The 23099-nt window shown below is 44.3% G+C and overlaps 1 protein-coding gene across 4 annotated transcripts in view; it reads right to left on the bottom strand.

The window, feature by feature from the left end:
* TNC (tenascin C) overlaps positions 1-23099 on the bottom strand; it is a 61818-nt gene that overhangs the window by 28485 nt on the left and 10234 nt on the right. For 2 of the 4 annotated variants that reach the window (XM_090274630.1, XM_090274629.1), the window contains exons 6-14: positions 21651-21920; positions 20726-20911; positions 20396-20485; positions 16981-17244; positions 10621-10893; positions 9799-10071; positions 8925-9197; positions 5615-5887; positions 3023-3295 (exon numbers count right to left, since the gene is read on the bottom strand). In XM_090274630.1, the coding sequence (XP_090130756.1) occupies positions 3023-3295; positions 5615-5887; positions 8925-9197; positions 9799-10071; positions 10621-10893; positions 16981-17244; positions 20396-20485; positions 20726-20911; positions 21651-21920 (2175 nt within the window). The remainder of the gene's footprint in view (positions 1-3022; positions 3296-5614; positions 5888-8924; positions 9198-9798; positions 10072-10620; positions 10894-16980; positions 17245-20395; positions 20486-20725; positions 20912-21650; positions 21921-23099) is intronic. The other 2 variants (XM_090274632.1, XM_090274631.1) reach the window with 1 other exon arrangement.

A 23099-nucleotide genomic window follows, 5' to 3' on the forward strand; every position in this document is an offset into this window, starting at 1 on the left:
AAATAATACTACCATTAAAGTAAGTTCAACCCAGACTGTATTTTAGAGAGAGGCAACAGTCCTGGAGGGCTGAGATATGAGGATGAGGAAGCAGACTAATCCTCCCAAGGACTTAGGAGTTGTTTTGCTGAAGCTACTGTATTCGTAGGACAGAAAGGACTCATTTGGATAAACTTTAGCTGGATGATTGCACAGCATTAACTCAATGCCATAAAGTCTCTTGGGACCAAAAGGATCTGTCTCAGAAGCAGACTATAGCCCTAAATAATGGCATGGAACTTCCTACTTAGTTTGATGGTATCATTTTCAGCCACAGCAGTGGCAAATTACCTCAACCTCACAAAAGGTAAAATCCTCCAAGCGGGACTCTGTCCTGTATTTGGCTGTGGAAGCAATCTCCTGAATTAAGGATGCATATTAGGACTCTTCGCATGCTGTCAGACAGAGACCGGCAGTGCCAACACATTCACCATGCTGAATAAGACCTGGTTTCTCAAGGTCATGTTGACTGCCAGCTGTCTTCCAAAGGGTGCAGCCAAGCCGAAAAGTGAGATGCAAGGAAAAACTCAGAAAGAGAATGGTAGTTAGTGTTCTATGCAAGCTAGGCACATTTCTCTCCCACCACTTCTAACCCTTTGAAACAATTCCGTGACATGTGATCTGCTTCCAGGAAAGACAGATATTTCCTTAAAATGTTAATGCTCTGAGGATTCACCACATGCACCAAGATTTGAACAAGATGACGGATGAAAGGAGGATGCTAACCCTTTGTGACAGAGTTCAGTGGATGATAAAACATGCTTGATAGAGTAAATGCCATAAGAGAGCAGCCCGTTGGTAGGGAATACAGGCAAATGAAAGTCTCAAGGACAAGATGAGACCACTGCGTCCTCCCGTGTGGCTCTTAGGGTGTGTCTTAGGATCTTTTCTCTACACGTCAGTCGTACCACTTTAAAAATCTTTGTGGTGTGAAGGAGAATGTCACACATTCTGACCAAGGAACCAAAACTGACACGCACACACTTCTTCGAATGTGACAGAGGCAAACTTTGATTAAAAAGACCACAGGCAGATGATAATGAGAGGAACTGGGAACAATTATTCAAGATAAGATGAAAGGATAGTTTAGGAATTCAGCCAAAGCAAGTCAGGTTAACTCTATACAAATAGACAACTCCAGATGTGAATGAATATTCAGGAAAAAGAGGTTGATGTTGAAGTTCCTTAATTTGGGGTGAGATTATATATATATATATATATATATATATATATATATATATATATTTTAATCTTTAAAGCTCTGATTTGGGTGATGCTATCAAATTTGAGAAAGATCCAGAGGTTCTAGGAGGATGAAAATGGAGAGCGAGTGAATTTTTGGAATGTTCCTCAAAAGTTCAGCGGACAGTGAAGACCCCGTCATGGGAAATAACTGGTTGTTTGGACCATCAGGGTCTGAGCACGCTGCCTGTCAATCAGCCCGTGAAGGCGGGCAGTGTAATCAGAAGAAGCTTTGAGGTTGGTGATGACGGAACTGCGGGATGCCGCAGGCAAAGAACGTACCACCGTCTCCTGGAGGTGGTCGGGATTCCTAACTTCTATAAGAAAACTATCAAAGGCAGGCTCCCGAGCTTTCCATGAGATGAACACACTACCCCAGGTCACATTTGAGATAGTGAGGTGGCTAAGGAGAGGTTCAGCTACTAAAGCAAAGAGAAAAAAAAAATAGGAAAGCGTGTCAATTTAAAACACCATTATAGATTGAATATCAAAACACATTAAGACTAAATCCATAAGGTTTTAGATTTTATCCTCCGGTAAGGGAACTTGTTCTTTGTTTGAAACAGATCAGAGCCATCAGAAACAAGTATATATGGTTGACTAATTTTCTTTCCTAGGTTTTGTTAAACTTTAATGTAGCTGAGATGAGAACTACACAATGCAGGCCCTCAGACTTTTCTGCGGACCACCCTGATAACGAAGAACAAAGACAGACCCTCCCTTGACCTTGGACAACTTATAAAATAGGTCATTTTGATGCTACAATGCCCACCTTTTCCCTGAATTCCCCAGAATATGAGACGGTGAACTATAAGAAGAAATTCTCCTGTGTTTATTCCATTGGTATTTTTTTTTGTTTTTGATGTCTCACTTTACCTATCAAGAGAAGGCCCTGTCCCAAATGTGCTAAGTATGCTATTTTGAATGGTAAAGGCTCTTCTTTCTAAACTCATATGGAACACTCCCTTCTGCCACCTGCTACAGAACATCTGCCATAGTGCATATGTCACAGGGACCACAGATGTAACGTGAGAGCCACTTACTCTTCGGCTAACCAAGCTCCTTGTTTGAACACGACTATTTTATTTCTGTGTTTATCATCTACCATTTACTATTCTGGGGGCAAGACAGCATGTTCTGGTTCTTTTTCTCGTAGAGGTGGCATTAGAATTGGGGGTGTTCTGGATGGTGTTGTTCCCTTCTGCATTCATCTAATGGGAAATCTGCTCTCTCTCATTGCTCTCCTAATTGGAAAGAAAAAAAAAAAAAAGCACCAACACAATTTCATGAGTTCATCAGGATATGTGGGTAGTAGGAGGTCAAAGGCACTAGGAAGACAAAGATTCTAGGATAATAAAAAGTTTGACTTTTAAGACCTCTTTCTAAGATGTCTTTCTAACTCAGGGACAATGCTCATTATGGCTTCTAGCTTTTTTGTTGTTTTGTTACTGAAGGGAGAGAATGCTTTTCTCTGGATTCTATTTGGTGATCTGGACCAAACTGCATTTTTATGCTGCAAATGTCCTGGTCAGTGATAAGTCAGGCAAGGGGCTTAGTGGAGATCTACCGCTTGGGCCGCTGTTGGAGGAGAGCTGTGTTAGACAGTGCTCCAGCCTGCTGTTGCGGAGGGAGGAGTGACTGCACCTCGGCCTGCGCTCCAGGGGGCCAGAAGGAGTGGCTTCACCCTGCAAGGAAGACCCTGGGGAGAGAGGGCGTTAGAAATGGGAGGAGGCGTGTGTACCTGTGGTGACTGTGATATTGATGGTTTTGGTCCGGATGCTGGGGGCAAGCCCAGAGAGGTAGACAATAAAGTCATGACTAGGGCGTAGCCCTGAGATGTGGGCCGTTCGCTCAGCACCAGCAATTTTGTATTGCGTCGTGTCCAGTAACCTATTGGAATCAATAATTTCAATGGTAAAGGTCTCGAAGGCCCCATCGGTAGCTGTCCAGGAGAGATTGAAGCCCTCAGGGGTTATGTCAGAAACATTTAAGTTTCCAATTTCAGGTTCTCTGGCTGAAAAAAAAAAGGGGGGGGGGTAGGGGAGAAGAAACAAATAAATTTAAGTTAATCATTTGGTTGTAGCCGGGTAGAAAAATCTGATACCTGAGTGTTATGGCGAAATGAAAAAGTGTTATTATTGATCCATGCCAATGAGGGCGGAAAGGGGGATTTGTTAAAAGAAACACACAAAAAGGAGAGTCCGGCAATGAGATTTCCCTGCTCAGGAGCTGCCACACGGGATCAGGCCGGCCAAGGTCGGCATGTGAGTAGACGTGCTGAATGACTGTGGCTGGACCAGCTGTGCCTACGCCAGATGCCTCTGGGAGCCCCACCTCGAGGATGCTGGCCACCGGTCAAAAGATATGAATACTGGGAGCTTCCAGTCTCCTGAACTGGACTCAGGAGACTGAGATTACTTGGCTCCTTCTTGCAGGCAACCTTTGCTTTGAGGGAGCTCCCATCTATTCAAATGAAGACTAAATAATTCTGATACCAATACCCTCCCCAGATGGTACCTGTAGGCTCCTGATTTTGTAACTTGAAGGAAATTGGCCACTTGTCAGTGTAATTCTTGGTATTTTCTTTAATCTTCTGACAAGGGCCAACTGTTCTTATATTCTGTTAAAATAGTTTGTCCTCTCTTCATTGCTTTCTATGTGGGCCAAGAAGGCTAGCATTTGCATTGCCAGCCAGGAGAGCTGAGCCAGGGCAAGGCAGTCAGGCAGCCCTGTTCAGCCAAGAAATGACATTTTGCCTTGGAGATGGTCCTACCCGAGCTTTCCTGAGCAACAGGAGTAATACATGCAGAGGGCAAGCAGAAGCAGGGTTTGAAAAGCTAGTACTGTCTCTCTCTCTCTGGCAAGGAAAGAGAAGGCCACCTCATCCCAATGGATTTGGTGAAATGCAGATCAGATGGGATTATGGCCCTTCCTCTCCTCAGACTGACTCATCAGAAGCAAGAATGTTGCTCTCAGTAAAAAAAAAAAAAAAAAAAAAAGCAAAAACCCATAAAACTACTAGGAACACTTAAACCACAAGATCTGCAAGAAAGATCAGAGTGGAGGGTGATTTCCCTGCCTCTGAGAAGGGACAGTCTGTGGATGTGTGATGGAATGAGCGCCAGGTACATCCAGGGCAGCCTCAGCTGCAGTTTTGAGGCATTTTGGGGTCCCCGTTCATGCAGCGGTTGCCTGTGCTGTATGTGTATCTCAGCGAGAGTTACTTAAACGATTGAAGCTAAAAAGTGGAGCAGTGTTTTTGATAGAACCAACTAGGACACGCATGCAAGTTTAGTTGCGATGATTGTTTAAAAATAGGGCAGGTGTATGTGGAGCCGAACAACACAGTCTCTCCTGAGCTTCACGCCAATAACGGCCCATAGGAAGGTGGGCGAGGGCAAACAGTGCTGGAGGCTGCTCGCTTTCACAGGCTCCTGGGGAGACCCTGAATGCCTTGTCCCTCAGCAGAGGCATGAGTAAACTACAAGGCACTGTCCTGGGTCTGAGCTGGGAGTGTGCCAACCAAAGGCCAGCACACCACGGAGCAACTCTTGATTAAAAGAGCAAAAAGTGCATCAGAGCTCTGACATTCATAGTCTCGGACGTCCCTTGCTTCAAATGCGGCTGCGTGTACTTCTGTTAATGAATGGCTTTTTCTTTGGTACTGTCTCCAGTCATAATTGTGTGATTTGTCCCCCCTTCCCTTTTTGCTCTAGCTATTTGCTAATTTGGTGTTCTAACAATGACTCAGTAATTGAAAGAACTGCCCAGAAGAGGGTAATCCAGTTTGCTTATTTTACTCTGTGCATTTTAAAGAAATATTTGAATTAAAACATTTTTTTTTTTTAAATGCAAGAACAACAGTGCTCATACCCTTGAATGGTTTGGGATAGTAAAGTACCGTTTCTAACCTTCAGAAAGACTCTCTAAAGTAAATAATCTGTGCCCCACCAGCACTCATACATGGGAAGGGTTGGCTTTTAGTTAGTATATCCAAGCACTGGAGAGGAAAATTAAAACCTTCAGGCTGTCTTCTAAAACAGAAAGACATCATTCAATAGAGATGAGAGATGTAGTTGTAGACTCAGACAGATGAAGTCTGGGAGAGGCTGGGAGCTGAAGCTCAGAAAAGGTAACATCTGTATTATTCATTCTTGAGATAGCAAAGACATCTGGACCAAGGCACAGCCCCTAGGGAGGTCTCTGACCATGCATGACCAGCAGCTACAGGGCACATGGAAAGGATTCAGACATGAGAGAAGCTGACTCCCTGATCTCTTGGAGAGCAAGAAGGGAACCTGGAGAGAGGGCATGAACATGAAGAGGAAGGTACCTGTGGAGGCCTCGGCGGAGAGCACTGGTGTTTTAGAGCCCCGGATCACCCCATAGATGGTAACTCTATAAGGGGTGGCGGCCTTGAGGCCCGGGATGTCCACAGCCCGCAGGCTGCCGGGCACCGTGAGGTTCTGAGCTGCCTCCACCTGGTTGGCCTCCTGCACCTGAATGACAAAGTGCTCATAGGCCTGGTCAGCTGCGGTCCAGTTGAGTTTGAGGCCATCCCAGCCAACCTGGGTCACAGCTAAGTCTCCCAGCTTGGGGAGCTCCTCTGAAGAAGGATAAAGAGGTATTTGTCAGTTCTGTAAACCAAAATTGAAGAAACCAAATGTCCCACAGCCCAAGGAAGAGAGAAAGGGGTGAGAGAATTGTGTGTGTGTATGTGCGCGCGCGCGCGTGTGACGGTCATTCTTGTCTCTGGGTATTTCCAGTTAGAACTGTGGTACCTGGCCACAGCTTTTGTTCTGGAGTTGAAAATGGCTGGGGGGTGGGGGGGGAGGGGACATCTACATTGTTCATCCCTGAGACAACAATGCCAATGGGACCACCGCACAATCCACCCTGTGCGTCTCTGAGCAGGCTCAGCCAGAGCTTAAAGGACAATTGGAAAAGGCAGGATTGTGGGTCAGGACAAAGGAAGGAGTGGCTGAAAGTGCAGACTTTGGAGGCAGCTGGGCCTCGGTCAGAATTCCAGCCCCGATGTTTGCTAGCTGAGTAATGTGGGCACGTCACCATCTCACCTCTGAGCCTCTCTCTCTCCTCACCTTTAAAAGGAGCTGACAGGACCATTTCATTGGATTGTGGGATGATTAAATGATACTATTTATAAACCTCTGCATACCCTACCTGACACGTACTGAGTGTCTGGTAAGTGGCCGCCTAACAAACACGTCATTGTTTTGATGTTGTAACTGCAAAGGAACTTAATTTCTTTAATGCGGCTTTTTCCTTAATTCAGGCCAGCTTTGCCCTAATAGCACCAGGACTCATTTGCCTCCTTTTGACCATATCCTTCCACCTTCAAACATTCTGCCCGTCCATTCCCTTCTCATGAAGCCCTCAGGACAGGTAGGTTCTGGTCAGCATCAAACTTTCTTAAAGAATAAAGCCTCAGGTTTGTTGATTAGCAGAACAGTTTCTGTCAAGCTGATTGTAACATCTTGACCCAGTTAGGTTTCAGCCCCCAGACCCATGAAGGTAGAACTACCCTACTGGCCACATGCTTTCAAAATCACACAGAACAATGGCCTGGCTGACATCAGGGTCAGATGCAAAGATAAACTACTTCCTACCGTGGCCCTGACCAATCAGTAGAGCTCCCAACCTTAATTCCCTTAATTGTTCTGATTAACAATCCCCTCCTCCCATATAATCCAGTCCCTAGAAGCCATCAGGGAACCAGGTTTCAGAGCATTAGCTCATGGACTTTGTCCCATTTCCTTAAATAAACCTTTCCTTTCTTCGCTGCAGTCCCCCATTTGCGTCTTATTGAGCCTTGGTGTGCACAGGCCAACAAACCCCTTCAGTGTTTCCTGTTGCAAATTCTTGGTTATATTGGAGAGGATTCCCTGCTTCATTTGATTACTTGACCTTGAAGAGATCATCTCATTGCTGGCCACATGCTATCTGACTGGGTTTATAAAGCTTCAGGTTTGGACAAGTCTGATGTTTTCTCTCTGGACTTGTCTCAGTTTTCATTGATCAAAGATTCTGTACTGGATTCTTGGACTGGTTCTTTCCCTCCCACAGTCTCCTGCTAGCCCTTTGTGTCTGAATGAAGGATGCCTGCATCATGAAGCAAGGCCCTTTGTGTGAAGTGAGGGCCCACTTTAATTTAAAAGTGATTATTGTTTGGTAAATGGTGCAGAGCAGAACCCACTATTTATTTTTCTACAATGTATGTAAGGAATTTAATGTAGTTATTATCCCTGATTTAGAAAGTTTAGATTCAAATATGAAAAAAAAAAAAAAACACCCTGCTTCTGAGGGTTAAATGAAATCACTCAGTCTCTCTTTTTAAGGCTGAAGTAGCTGTGGATTCAAGTTAGAGATGAAAATAACTGCAGGAATTTTACTGTGAGAGTCTGAGCAAACTTTTCCATTTAGAGGGGCTGTTTTCAAATTGTGGCCCATATAGACCTGGTGCTTTTTTGGAAAAACTGGGTTGGGGCCCTGGGTCTAGGCAGCCCCCCTCCTTTCCCAGCTCACCAAGATCAGCTGGTCCTTTAGTTGTTGTAAATGGGGTTCCTTGTAAGATTTTATATGCAAAGGAGTTCTGCTGCTAAAAGCAAAAGTTTACTAACTGCAGATGTAGACCGTTAGCATCCTGCGCCCAGAATACATGTCTCAAAGGCCCCTTTCACACTTGTTCGGTTTGAAGCTATTCTGGGAAACACGGCGCAGGAACGACCTGGCCAGCTCAGGTGGATTGCAACATTACCTTTCTTATTTTTGGAATTGTGTGTAGTTTCTACTAAAGACTAAATATATCAGTTATATATGTCCAAGACAAATGATTTTTAAAATTAGATTATTTGGACGGTGTTATCCAAACAGAATATGTAGTTTAGAAAATATCATGGGCTTAAGACTCAGCATAAAAACCCTCCTACGTCCTTTTAAAGCTGTTTCTAGAAACCTCATGACCAGTGTGAAGTTTTCTATAACAGATGGAGCAGCATATTTTCAGGGGGAACAAATTGAGACGAATTGCTTTTCCTTCCCAAAAATATTGAAGTCAAATGTGGCTGTCCTTTCAGGGACATGTTCTTGCCTTGAGTGTCTGTTAGGAAGAGAGACACTTCGTAATTTTAGAAGATGACTTGATCATTTCCAAGGTTATTCTGTAGAGACCTGACCACAAGCTGGATAACTAAGGTCACTAATGATCATATGTCTCTAGAAAGTTCTGACCTTATTTTTGTGTCACAGCCCTAACATTTATGCTGTTTTTATTATGATATGTTGCTATCTAATAAATTTAGCTATTTGCTGGTCAATATTTATTAGAGGATGGGCACTTTGCTGAGCACTTCCATTATCTCATTTACTATGTACTATAATGCTCTGCAGAGGTGTTATCTCCAATTTGAAGGTGAGAAAAGCAGGCTCAGAGATGTAAAATGAAACCTCTGCCCCAAGAATATTCAACCAGTAAGGTGGAATTCTAACCCAGGCCTTCCTGATTTCAGCTCGAGTTCATGCTGCCTCTCGACAACACTGAGACAAGTTCTGCCACATGGGGAGTTTCCTCTGTTCCAAGACAGGTCGGCCAATCACATTCCCGGTCAGACAGGAGGGTCGTGTACCTGTGATGACCTCCACAGCAAGGGGTCGAGTCCTGCGGCCCCTGACCTCGCCGTGCAGGGTGATTGTGTAAGGGGTACCAGCCCTAAGGTCTGGGATCTCCAAGGAGTGCAGGCTGCTAGGAACGGTGATACTGTGAACTTCTTTGTCCTGGCCAGCCTCCTGAACCCCAATGACAAACTGCTCATAGATCCCATCTGGGGTGGTCCAGTGCAGTCTGAGTGCATCCCAGCTAACTTCGGTCACTGTGAGGTTTCCCAGGTCTGGAACCTCTTCTGCATAAGGACACAGAGTTGCTGAATTACTAGAAAAGTCAGTTGCACATAGGAATTCAGGTAAGACGGCATTTTGGTGAGTGCTGGGATGAGCTGCCCAGTGGGTGTTGATTAGAGATGCGCCATTTATTTGCAGCAGCTGTTGAGCACGCTAATAGTTGGCACTAAAGCCAGGGTTTTTCTCTTCAGCCTTTGGGAATGAAAGATAGTTCTAGAAATTGTTCACTACTTCTATTTTTGACGTACAAATGGGGCTTTGGGAAGTCTTTTGGTGCGTTCTCAAAATGAGCTCAATTTTTTTTCCACTTGCTAACTGTGCTTTCCAACTTCTTAAATATTATCACTGAAACTTGATTTGAAAGAAAAGCCACCTCTCACTTTTGTAATGAAAAAGTAGGTGGAATTTTCCATGGAACTTGCTACCATGCTACAACTAGGACTTGGCCGTATAAGGACTATGACATTTGGATGGAAGCAGGGTGATTGACAGGTTTTCCCCAAGGTGGTAGGGGCTGAACCCAGTTTAGAGCAGGGAAGGGCTTTGATCTCTCCTGAGCAGAGACAATGGGAGGAAGCAAATTAACGAATTAGTTTAGAATACCTGTCAAGACTTCAACAGAGAGAGGGGTAGTGCTGAAGTCCCCAGTGACCCCCTGGATGATGACGCTATAATGAGTGGCTGCTCTGAGCCCAGGCAGGTCCACGGCCCTCAGTCCTCCTGGGACTGTGAGGTTCTGGGCTGCCTCTCCTGAGCCAGTCTCCTGCACCTGAATAAAAAACTGCTCATAGGCCCCTTCCGGAGCACTCCAGTTGAGCTTGAGGGTGTTCCAGCCCACCTCAGACACGGTGACCTCTCCCAAACTGGGAATTTCCCCTGGAGAAGGACAAAGAACCAGTTTAATAATGAAATCACATGAGATCCAGGGACTCTATAACACAAGAACAGGCATTATGTGACTTATAAAATGTGACTTTCTTTAGATAAATATGTACCATGCAGCTTTTTAAATTTGTGAGATAGAGTGAAAAGGGTAAGGGGTAGGAAAATATTTGTTATCTTATTTCATTAAGGAATAGCCCTAACCTCCAGTAGACAAGGAGATTAGTTTTTTCCTTTTAAATAAAATGCCTTAACTCCCTTTAGCAGGAGGGAGGCTGTTTGTGAAGTTAATGGTCCCTGCCATTGGGGCTGGGTGTGTAATCCCCAGGCTGTGTTCTGCGGAACCCCAAAGGATGTCCACATGGGGTGCAGCGTGAAAGCTACCCCCGGAACCTTGCAGCCTGATGGCTCCTCATTCTTCCACATCATAGCACTATAAGTTGGGGCAGAACAAGTCCATTCAACAGCAGGTTGCATCTGATTATCCCTGGGCAGTTTCCTGTTGGGAAAGACAGAAGCTATAGACAGAAAGGTAAGAGGTACCTGTGGAGGCCTCGGCGGAGAGCACTGGTGTTCTAGAGCCCCGGATCACCCCATAGATGGTAACTCTATAAGGGGTGGTGGCTTTGAGGCCCGGGATGTCCACAGCCCGCAGGCTGCCGGGCACCGTGAGGTTCTGAGCTGCCTCCACCTGGTTGGCCTCCTGCACCTGAATGACAAAGTGCTCATAGGCCTGGTCAGCTGCGGTCCAGTTGAGTTTGAGGCCATCCCAGCCAACCTGGGTCACGGTGAGGTTTTCCAGTTCAGGGGTGTGGTCTGAATAATGACAGAGATGGGGTCAGTTAAACCATTCCTCGAAATCCATTCTTCCTGGAACCCACAAATGGCAACCTGCCTGCCAGTGCTGAAAGGCCAGGGGGTCCTGAGTGCTGTGTGTCACCGAGTGTGTCCCCCAATGTGTCCCCAAAAGGTGCAGTTGCATAAACACAACATAAACATCAATGTAACACTGATGTTGCCTTGTTGCATATTTGGGTTTGTCTTTTGGAAATGGTATTTTCCTACTGACCTGTGGCCTATGTTATCACTGCTCTAGGTTTCAGTTTTCATTCTGTAAAGTGTCTGTCATCCTAAGGGTGACACTAGAAGGAACAACCTTTGGTTACTCCTCAGATTCTTGGTCTGAGCTGTCCAGCCTTCTGTACTTTTAGAAAATTGGCTCTTCTTAGATTTCTTTCCTTTTCATGCTTCCTTCATGTCCTCTATATTATCGTCTCTCTGAGCTGGAAATTTTGTCAGTTTCCGGGGCTCAGATCAGAAGATGAGAGATAAATTAATACAGTACAAGTAAGGCCGAATTGAGCAAAGTGGTGCGTCTTTGCAAAACTGTCCCCTACCGGATAGAAAAAAAGACTAAGGCCCTGGGAAAAACAGTTAAAATGGAATGTGCCATCAGTTTCATCTCCTGAACACACACACGCAACATGCAGTAAAACTCTCTTGTCTAAATATGCCTTCAAGGTTATCATATGCCCAGGCCTGAGCTTAAATGGCGTTTGTGTGACCTCGGAAGAAAGGACTTTCTCTGGAAATGGATCCTGTAGACAACAAAGTAAGAACTGCTTTGAGTTCATTTAAAAGATCATTTCTTTCTCTATGTCTTATACTGTTTGCTAATTTCAAATGAACTCTGTGTCCATTAAGGCAGGCTTTTAACTTGAAAATCTTAGTTTGCAATTGGATTGAAGTTATCTTTTCAGAGGGAAAAATGTTTCTGTTCAAGAATCTATTTAATCCAATCTTTCCCAAGTTCTTGGGAATGTTCTTTCTAACTGTTTCAGATTGTCAAAGCAAATCTTGTTTGCTCTAGAACAGGGGTCTGCAAACTATGATCTTAGGGTCAAATCTGGTCTGCTGCCTATTTTGGTCATGGGCATGCTAACAATAGTTTTTGTATTTTTAAATGGTTGGGGGAAAATCCAAAGGAGAAGAATACTTCATAACATATGAAAATATATGAAATTAAATGGAAATATATGAAATTAAACTTATATTGGAATGTAGCCATGCTTGTTCATTGCTGTATTGCTGACGGCTGCTTAAACCATCCTTACGCCCACTGGTCCTTGTGAGGCCAGGAGCAGTGCTCCAGACATAACCATCATCCCATCGGCCTTGGGATTTCAGTGCAACTACACTCAGGAGCAAGTCCTTTGCAAGTATTCCAGCAGCCCGTTTGCATGAAAAGACATGGGACAAATCTAACTTAACCAAAACATCGAGGTTAAGGAAATTGATCCAATGGATCATTAACACTTCTTATCCAATTTTCTTCTTTTTTTTTCTCCTCCTGTCCAAACTGCTGGTCAGCAACCTATCTGACATGGATGCTTTCCTCCTTTATGTGAATCAAGTCACTCTTTCCTCTCTAGCTTTTAAAGCTCTCTCTCTAATTCTGACATAAAACATTTTTTTTTCATGAAAGAAATTTCAGGTACCAGGTTGTAAAAGATATGAGAGTGATCTAACTGGGCAGGGAGGAAGTGACTGTGGATTATCTATTAAACGGTTGCAGTAAAGATGGATGGAGAGAGGAGAGGGGACCCACAATGGAAAATATCTCTTCCTGATGAGAACCACCTTTTCTCTTTGAATCGGTGTTTTATATGCCACTGACACTATATTATGCAAGGCCCCCCACGTCCTGCTTCATCTGCTCATACAGTTGAGAGAATAATTTCACCTAATGTCATGTTTCTCAGTGAATGCTAATAATCATGGTAATGGTACTTCCACCAACATTCCTGGTTGTCCTTCCATATTTCTGTCTTTTGAAGGGGGAGGTACATAAATCAAGAAAGAGCATCAGTTAGTTTATACTTGGTGCGTAATGCCCTGACTGCTTCTGTAGTGGGTGCCCTTGGTACCCCACCCAAAACCTTTCACCAAACAAATGCTAGTCAGATAAATAAAAGGTGTATCTTCAATGAATAAAATCACTAGATAAATTAAAAGAAGAGGGAAAAGAATACTAAAAAGAGGGAGAATAATAATAATGAAAATTCAGCAGACAATAGTTGAGTTTGGGACCCAGGGATTTCCCATAATAAATGCTGACTCTAGGTTTCAACAGCAAACGATGCTCCGTGGGCTGACTGCCAGGGAAGCCCGGTATTTCTGTTGTAGATTCCATACTCAATTTCTTGGCATTTCTTTATAAAAAGGCTGTTGTCTTCTTCCAGCTGTGCACTGGCATCTACCCTCTGAACAATGTCAGTGGGCCTGGGAAATCCGAATTTTGAAATCCCATTACTGGGCCGGGGGTGGGTTGACCAGCTGGCCTGAAGGAATTACTGGCTGTGCCAACTTTAAGTCTTTAGATTCCCGACATCTTGTAGATGGTAAAGGGGTAAGCAGTTCGCTGCCTTAAAATGTGTCTCTTTGGACAATTTATTATTTTAAGCTGGTTATGTTTAAGAAACAAAATACTCAAAAAGAACCCTTGACTTTTTCCTAGCTGCTTAAACACTGAGGCCCCCAAATGCTAATGAAGCTCATGCCTTGTGCTTGCATGCGTTTAAGGCCCTGGGATGCAGCACTGGACAGAGGCAGAGTCCTTGCATTTTGGTTGGCAGGAGGAGGCAGACAATGGATAAATTAACCAATTACTGGATAATACCAGGCCAGATAAGCATCACAAAGCAGGGTAAATCAGGATGGGAGCACCATTTTATATCAGTGGCCAGAAAAGTCTGTTGAAATAACGTATGAGCTCAATGCAATGAGGAAGATGCCTCAGGAAAAATTAAGAGAAATGTGGTGCCTAGGCAGCAAGAATAACATGTGCAAAGGCCCTAAGACAGGAGCCGGCTAGGCATACTTAAGGAACAGTGAGAAGGCAAGGTGACCATGGGGACAAGTGGTGGGAGCAAGGTCAGAGGAATGGGAAGGGCCGGAATCTGTTGAGTCATGCAGCCCATGGTGGGGTCTTTGGATTTTATTGCAGGAGTGATGGGCAGCTAGGTTCTGCATCATTTTAGCTTGGTGCCACATCAAGGAAAAGGCTTGCACGTTGGCTCAATTCCACAGCCAGAGCCCTGGAGTTCCCTGGGAAAAATGCTTTGGGCAGCCAGTTCCACATCTTCCATGTAAAACCCACAGATGATGAGTGGCACTTTGAAGACTTCTTCTTTTAAGAATCAAGTGATGCAGAACTGGGAGTCCCTTTCTTCTGAAGTTGAACCTATAGCCCTTTGACATTTCAGGACTCATAGCCACATAATACATCTACCCAAGAGCTCCCACTTTTCCTGTTCCCTTTTTCTTCCCTCGGGCTCATGAAGGCCAAGGGCCTGGCCTTCTATGTCTTTACATATTCCACAACCCAGTCCTGTTGGCCTTGACGTGCCTTTCCAAAAGCTTGCTCCCATTTTAGGCCTGATGCTCAAAGACATTCTGCGCTCCTGCTGCTTTCTCTGTATCCCAGTTACAGCAAGTGGAGTGTCCTGTTTTCTGTTTACTAGATCGCAAGTTCCTCAGAACACAAACCTGTCTTCACTGACCTAGCATCCCCAGAACTTAGAACAGAGCACACTTGTAGTATATCATCGACTGTAGTAAATGCAAGAGACTTGGGAAAACAGAATTCAGGAGAAGAATAGAAACGTCCTCCTCACTTTTAATAAAACAAAGTAATTCTATGGAGAAAGCTATCGAGACATATTATGGAGACAATGGGTAAGGAACCAATAAAAGGGACTGTGCACATTTTTTCTATAATGAAGAATGTCTTTAAATATCCAACATGATTTCTTTGAAACAGTGTTAAGGAGGCATGCCTGGGAAATGAAATCATGAGCCTTTGGGATGCCAAAACCGGGCTCTCAGTCAGAGACAAAGTAGTCCCAGCCTGTGGTTCACTTGGAAGCTTTTATCTCTTTGAGCTGCTGAGGCCTGGGTTTCCCTACTGGAGATAGGAAATAATGTGGCTAGAGGGTAATATGATTGAATGGAGCTATGAAATTCTTTGATACAGCATTTGTCAAATTCAGGGAAAAGCAAAGAGAGAAACAGAGAGAGAAGAAAAAGAGGAGGAGAGAGGGGGAGAGGGACGAGGAGGAGGAGGAGGAGGAGGAGGAGGAGGAGGAGGAATTTCCTCTTTTTTGTTTTTCTGATTCTTTGTTATCCCTTAATAACGTATAACAAGCTGAAATATTCATCTCTTTACCACAGACTTAATCCTTTCTGGTCCTATTCTGCTCCTCCTTCATCTATGATTAAGTTTCCTCTCCAGAGAATCCTTGAGATCATCTCATAGCTGGGAGGGAAGCAGTTCATGCATAGCCCATAGAATTGACCACCAGAGCTCACATTAGACTCTCTGAAGAAGCTGCTGTTTGCCTGCCAAATATCTCTTCCCCCTCTCTCTTTCGTACAAACAGTGACACTTTTACATGGGCAGCAACTTGCTCAGCCAGAAGACTACCTTTCTAAGACAGCTAGAAGTGGCCAATCGAGTGTGAGTAGAAGTCATGAGTGAGGTTTCCAGAAAGACTCATCTAGTAAGTACTCCTTTTTGGTGTTGGTTTTTCCTCCTTTGTGCTGCCTAGAACACAGATGTGAAAGCTGTACTGCAGCAGCCGTATGTGGCATGGAGGTGACTTTGAGAATGGAAGCCGAAGACAGTGAAACAGGAAGAGAGAAGGAGCTGAAGTCACTGATAATTTGGAACTATCCATGAATCACCTAACTTCATACTTACTTTATGAGAGAGGAAACCAACTTTTATCTTGCTTCAGTGACTATTATTTGAGATTTATAGAATAAGCTGGTGAAGGTACTTATAAATGACAAACACTCCAAGGCATTTCCAAATTTGTCCACCATTGCAACCTCTTTTCTGTTTATGGAGAGTCAGCTGGAGCAAGCCCTCTGCCATGACACTTTCTCTGGTTGCTCCTGATTCCCCCAATCACTCCCTTTCCTTGATTGAGTTGCGTCGAACATTCTGAATATCTAGCCTTCCTCAGGATCTGTGAGCAGGAGCACATGAGTCAAAATGACAATGCCAAGTTCATGACTCACTTGTCCCTCAAATATCAGCACTATACAATGTATTCAGTGGGTTCTCAATAATAATTAAATTGAAACTACAGACTATTACTTGTCAAACCCTGAAGAATTAACGTTTTCTAACTATACATCTTTCATATTTGGGGGCCAAAGTTATATGTGCATATTTTTCATATAGGAAGAACCGATTGATTGATTGATTTTTCGTTTTAGCCACTGAGGAAATGTGGCAGCAGGTACGGTGTACAGAATGATTGGGCCAGAAGGGGCACTGAAGGTCAGATTAGCTGCCATGGGAAGACAAATTTCACCTCTTCATGACTAAGAGAAAAGAGAAGGGCACTTTGGAGGGCTCCAACGACCATATGCAAATTTGCAGGTAAACACAGAGGAAAGCAAAAGACCTGGAATAGAAACATTTAATGAGAAATAACCAAAGAACTATCATCAACATCCTGGTCATCTTGAAAAGAAATAAAATGAAAAGTAAATTAATTGTTAGGCTAAAGGGGGAGAGGGACAAGAAACAATTTGAAAGGCTGTATAATGTACAAAATTAAGTAAAAGAAAGAAGCAAAGACAAGCACACATCCTGATGCTTTAAGTTCTCCTAGGAAGAAATAGCTGAAAACCGCTATTGCTCACCCAGCAAGGGAACTTGGCTGAATCAGTGGACAAAAGGAAAAGATAAGTGGCATGCAGAGGCTTTGCGAGTAGAGAAAGTAGCAGGACTTCACATCTGGTGATCTTGTGTGAAGACGTCCTGGCTGCTGGGTCTGCAAACCTCACGGTCAACAGGGTGTCTGCAGGGAGCTCAGGGGCTGACCTCACCTGTGGATGCCTTTACCCGCGCGGCCTTGCTCCTGTGCCTGCCCTTCTCTGCTCTCAGGAGGATGGTGTGCTCCTGCCCAGGCTCCAGGCCTCTCAGGACGTAGGATATGGTGTCTCTGGGGAGCTGCACCTCCATGGGTTGGCCTGAGGGAAGGCTGTAGTTGAGGCGGTAATGGTCAAACTTGGCCAACGGTGACTTCCAGAGCAGGCTCAGGGTGGTCTCCGTTGTCTCAGAAACCCGAAGGTCTTTGGGTGCATCCATATCTGGGAGGAAGACACAGAGGTGAACCTTCTTCAGGCTGCTTCCGGGGCTGAACGTCAGCTGCCTCTGGGCTGCAGCCCCCGGTCCCTGTAGAGTGGTTGGGCAGCTCCAGGAGACTCACGTAACTGGGTCTCAGTTTCCACATTTGTAAAGGCCGCTGTGCATGACCTCGTCAGATTTATGGAAGACTGCACAGAATATCGTGGTATGCGCACACCAGGAAATGCTACTCAGTTGAAAGCATTTAGGACTTCCGGCCAAGATGGAGGCTTAGACGGACACGCTAGGTCTCCCTCTACAACTAGAGAGGAATACAACTACTTCAAAACAAAGGATAACTAGAAATTCCAGAAAATAAAACTACACGGAAGCCCAACATATGAAGTTATAAACCAGCGGTGCCATTTGGGCAGGTAAGAGTTAAAGAGGGCAGCGCTGTTTGCGGTCAGCGGCGGGGCGGCGAAAAAGCCCGGAGGCAGTCAAGCCCCTGGCAGTGCGCGACCCCAGCACTGGGGAAAACAGCCACCGCATCGCCTTGAACAGTGAGGCCCAGGGGGGCGGGAGGACGGATCCCGGTCTCCTAGCTGAATAACTGTGTGAATCCACCTTGGACCCCTGCCCCCAAAGAAAGCACCACAGGGCTGCGAAATAGGTCGCAGACAGGCGCCGGTCGCTGAATTGTGACGCCAAACGGCGCCGGTCGCTGGGTCATTACGAGTACACAGGCACTGCCCCCGACAGCCGGCCCAAGAAAACAAAACGCATCTGTCAAAATGCGGCAGACAACTATAGAAATCCCGGTGACACAGCTCACCAGACAACAGATAGAGAACCTGACAAGATGAACAGATAAGAAACCTGTCAGAGGCTCAGTTCTGGGCCATTGTTATCAGGTGGCTTACAGAATTCACAAAAGAGCAGGGAAAAGATATGAAAGAAGCGAAAAACATTCATAACGAAAGGAACAAAACCACATACGAGACAGATAGTGAGGAAAAAAAATCCAGAGTTCATTTCAACAAACTGGAATATGGAGAAGGAACAAGCAGTCAACCAATGCAGAGAGAGGAAATGGGAAGCAACAATGAGAGGATCAGAAACCTCTGGGACAGCTATAAAAGGCCCAACATAAGAATCATTGGTTTGCCAGAGAGTGAGGAAGATGAACTAGAACTTGAAAAATTGAGTGAAAATATAATAAAGGAGAACTTCCCAGACTTGGGGAAGGGAATAGACTTGCAGGTCCAGGAAGCAAGGAGAGTTCCCAAGAGACTGGACCCAGGGAGAACCACTCCAAGACACATTATAATCAAAATGTCAAAAATTAAAGATAAAGAGAGAATCTTAAAAGCAGCAAGAGAGAAGAAAAGAATTATGTACAAAGGGGTCCCAATTAGACTATCAGCAGACTTCTCAAGGGAGACCCTACAGACAAGAAGGGACTGGCAAGAAATATTCAAAGTAATGAAAATCCAAAACCTACAACCACGAATACTCTATCCAGCGAAACTGTCATTCAAAATAGAAGGACAGAGAAAGTGTTTCCAGGACAAAATAAAACTGAAAGAGTTCATTAGATCCAAACCACTGTTATATGAGATGTTAAAGGGACTGGTTTAAAAAACAGAAGCTAGGGAATTGAAACAAAGGCAAACTAAACAGGCAACGAGAGTGGAAAAGGAACTGTGGGTACGGGAAGCATATTGGGGGGAGGTCAACAGGGAGGGGGAGTGGGGAGAGGGAGGGAGATGATATAGGAATTGGGGATCATGGTAGGAGGGAATGGAATAGACGGAGAGAGGTTGGGAGGAACTGTATGCACAACTAATGGACATAATCTAAAAGGGGGGGACAACTGGAGGGAGGGGGGCCACCGGGTGGAGGGGAGCAGAGGGAAGGGAAATTGGCACAAATGTAATATTTTAATCAATAAAACACATTAAATCTGAAAAAAAAAAAAAAAAGAAAGCATTTATAAGGGACTGACTATTGATACAAGAAACAATTGGGGTGGATCTCAAGAGAATTGTGTTAAGTGAAAAAGCCAATCTCTAAAAGTTGCCTACTATAGGATTCCTTTTATGTAACATTCTTGAAATGAAAAAATTATAGAGATGAAGGACAGATTAATGATTGCCAAGGGTAAGGGACAGGGAGGGAGGTGTCATGGCTGTAAAAAAGGAAGAGAGATCCCAGTGATGGAACTATTCTGTCTTGACTGCAGTGAGGCATTCAAAAATCTACATGTGATAAAATGGCATAGAACTAAACACACACTCACAGATGAGTGCATGCAAGACTGGTGACGTCTGAATAAAACTGACAGACTGTGTCAATGTCAGTTTCTTGGTTGTGATATTGTTCTATAATTAAACAATTGTTACCACTGGGGGAAGCTGGAGGAGGGGTTCAGAGGGTCTCTCTGTATTATTTAAACAGCATGTGAATCTACAATTACCTTAAAATAAAAACATCAAAAATAATGTATAAGTGCTCAGCATTGGCTCCTGGATAATTAGGAAGTTCCCTTTTCTTCACTGTTATCTGTGGGGGTGGAGGGTGAGGTCAGGAGGAGGCTGATGGAGAGATAGAGGAAAGTGTTTTCTTTTTTTACAGATTTTATAGAGAAAAGAAAACCCTTGAAGAAAGAAGCAATGACTTCAAATCAGTTAACCACTCACCATCCTCACCCACAAGTTAGAGTCTCAGGATGCAATGGCTAAGAGCAAATTCTGACTTAACCTATGCTCAAGCCACTTCAAATTTGTATGATCAAGGTATGTAATATAAGTCAGGTGTGTTCTAAGAGAAACCCTGCAGATGTGTTTTGATTAGTCAATGGTATTAAAAAAAAAAAAAAAAAAAGAACAAGTTACAAACTTTAAGAAGTTTCTAGATTTCTTATAAAGTCTGGTTCCAATGTTTCCTACAAAGAAATCCACGGCTCCCTTTCCTGTACTGAGACAGCAGTGTCAGCGTCATTTTGGTGTGGTGTACTCATGTTACTTCTGAATGAGACATCCAGGCTAGATGACCCTAGGGGTTCCTTTCTCGCTGGGGCATCCACTTTCTTTTAAAGCAGGTTTCCTGACTCCTGAGCTCTGTGTCTGTTACTGCCAGCCCAGGGCAGGTGGGAGTCCAGGTGCGCCTCACCTGTGGCTGCGTTGATGGTGGCCGGATTGCTTTCTGTGTCCCCCTTCACAGCAGACACGCCAATCCCATATTCAGTTCCTGGCCTCAGTCCTAAGAGAGAACGTACAGGTTTAAATTCAACCTCCAAATAGGAAAGACTTTCAGAGGATTATAAAAATGCCCCTGCTTCCCCGGAGGCTATGATTTTTCAGTGTTTGGAAGAATCTACAGACTGACTCACTGACATCTAAGGGAGAGCAAGTGCTGGGAACTGTACTGTTTTCTCTCTCTGGAGGGTTGCAACATGGGGCCATGTCCTGGGGCCGGCCAGGTCCGGGATGCAGAGCTCACCCGTGAGAGTGGTCTTGGTTGTGGCTTGTTGGCTCCTCGGGACTTCGACCTCAGCGTGGTCACCTCCAGAGATGGGTGCGTACTTAATTCTGTAACTGTCGACGGCTGCCTTGCCATTCTTCCACTCCAGGGTGATGCTACTGTCTGTCTGGGAGACGCGGCGGATATTCCTGGGAGCGTCCAGCCCTGTGTGGGAGAGGAAGGGACATTTGTATTGAAAACACCAGGTGCCAGGAGAGTGGGAGTCTTAACAATTCAAGCTGGGATATGAAAGATTCTCACCATTGGAGAAAAATGACAAAATCGCCCCCGCTCACATCTCAATAGCTGATGCACAAATTCAAACAAACACTACATACTTGGCACCTTTCCCCATTATTAATGTGTGTGATACTTTAGTCATTCATGTTTTCCTCAGATTTTGTGCTTAAAAAATCTATGCAGAAACTTACAAATAAGCTCTATGAGTGTAAGAACTGGTCTGTTGAATTTATCAATGTATTTCTAATAATTCATATAGTGCTTACTGAATTCTGAAAAAACATGTACCGAAAGACTGATTGACACTTTGGTATGTTTAAAAAAAAAAGTCATAGGCTAAGAGGTTAGGAGGCATCTTTGTCATTTATGTTTTCCATATACTATATTTTATTATTAAAAATTCCGTTAAAATTTTTTACTAGAACGTTTGTCTGAGAATGTCAGACCAGCACCTTCTGTGCATGCAAATGTGTGTGTGTGTGTGTGTGTGTGTGTATTGCTTTGAAAGGTTATTTTAGATATTTTTCTTTTGAAAAATTAATCAACCAACCAGTAAAATATTTGAAAATAAAATTTAAAGGGATAAAAATTCCCTTTCTACTTTCCTGCTATAAAAGGAGCCTGGAAGAACTCCCAGCACAGAGTGGTCTGGAAGTCTCCTTACCTGTTGTGAAGGTCTCTTTGGCAGGGTTGCTGGACATGTCGACCCTGCGGGAGGTGAGGGACACCTCATACTCTGTGTCGGGCTTCAGGTTCCCGATGGAGTACTGGTTCTCATCGGGCGTGAGATCGATGGTGGTGCGGTCGCCTGGCACATCTTTGATCCCGTAGGAGAGCTCAATGCCATCGATCTCGGCCAGAGGCTTGGACCAGGTGACTAGTGCTGTGGTGTCTGTGATGTCTTTCACCTCGATCTGGCTGGGTGCGTCCAAGCCTGTGATGGGCAGAGGACAGAGCTTTTTCAGAGATCGGCAGTGGTGCCAGGGCTGAGCAGAGACAGGCGGCATCTCCATCCACCTCTGTACAGGCAGGTATATTGGCCACTCGACCTTCCTTTATCTTTCTGAGCCTCAGTTTCCTGTTAGACAAGCTATAAGCAGGGACGATGGCTGTAACCTGGTAGGGTTTGCTGTTTTTCTCAAAGTAGACAATGCTTGCAAAGCATCCGGCAGGGAGCCTGGGATAGACACGGCAGCTACGTCATAGGTGACTGGTACTCTGTTAGTATTAGCATTACTGTTTTCATAAAAATAAGTGGAAGAAACAAGATAAGGAGCTACTTCTTTAAAAAAAAATTGACTTAGTCCCTTCTGTTTTTCTAAGTAGGCAAAACTCTCTGGTTGGCTGATAATTTCTCCATTAGAACTGTGGCACCAAAAAGTGAGGCGACTGTCTGGACAGCATATGGAGTCATTTTTGATGAGAAGGATTCAGGAAAGAAAGTCTTGGCTGCCTATCTTTGTCTCCTCACCTCAGCCTCCCTCCTGCCCAGTTACGTACCTCCTGCCCTATCCACCCTTTGGTTCTGGAGTTCTGACAGCAGGCTGCTGAAGGCCCTGAGAGCAATCCATGCTGTTTCTCCCTTCCCTGGCCTGTTCCTTTGTTTCTTCCTCCCACGACTGCCTGTCCTCCATCTCAAAATCTCCTACTCATCCTTCAGAATCTCATTTATAGGTCACTTCCTAGTAAGAAGCCTTCGTTGACTTCTTTTTGCAATCAGGTAAACACATAGTCCCTCCCCAAAGTGTAAAAAGTTTCAGTTAATCAAGGTGATAAGTTCTAGAGATTTGCTGTACAATATTGCCCCTATAATTAACAATACTGTATTATATACTTAAAAACTTGTCTAGAGGGTAAATCTCATACTAAGTGTTCTTACCACAATTAAAAAGAATATTCTAATATTGTAAATTTCTTACTGTTCTGTAACAGGTTTCTATATAGTTTATTCAAAGTGTACTTATCATTCAATTTAGATCGGGTCATTCATTCATTCAGACAAAGGGACTTTGGTTTTTCTTAATTCCCAGCATAGAGTCAGGCTCCGTCATTTATGTCTCAAGTCTATTTTTTTAAATTACATAAACAGTTTTAATGCAAACACTAAAATATT

Source organism: Furipterus horrens, unplaced genomic scaffold (genome assembly GCF_987537825.1).
Source record: "Furipterus horrens unplaced genomic scaffold, mFurHor1.1.pri manual_scaffold_4, whole genome shotgun sequence".
NCBI lineage: Eukaryota > Metazoa > Chordata > Mammalia > Chiroptera > Furipteridae > Furipterus > Furipterus horrens.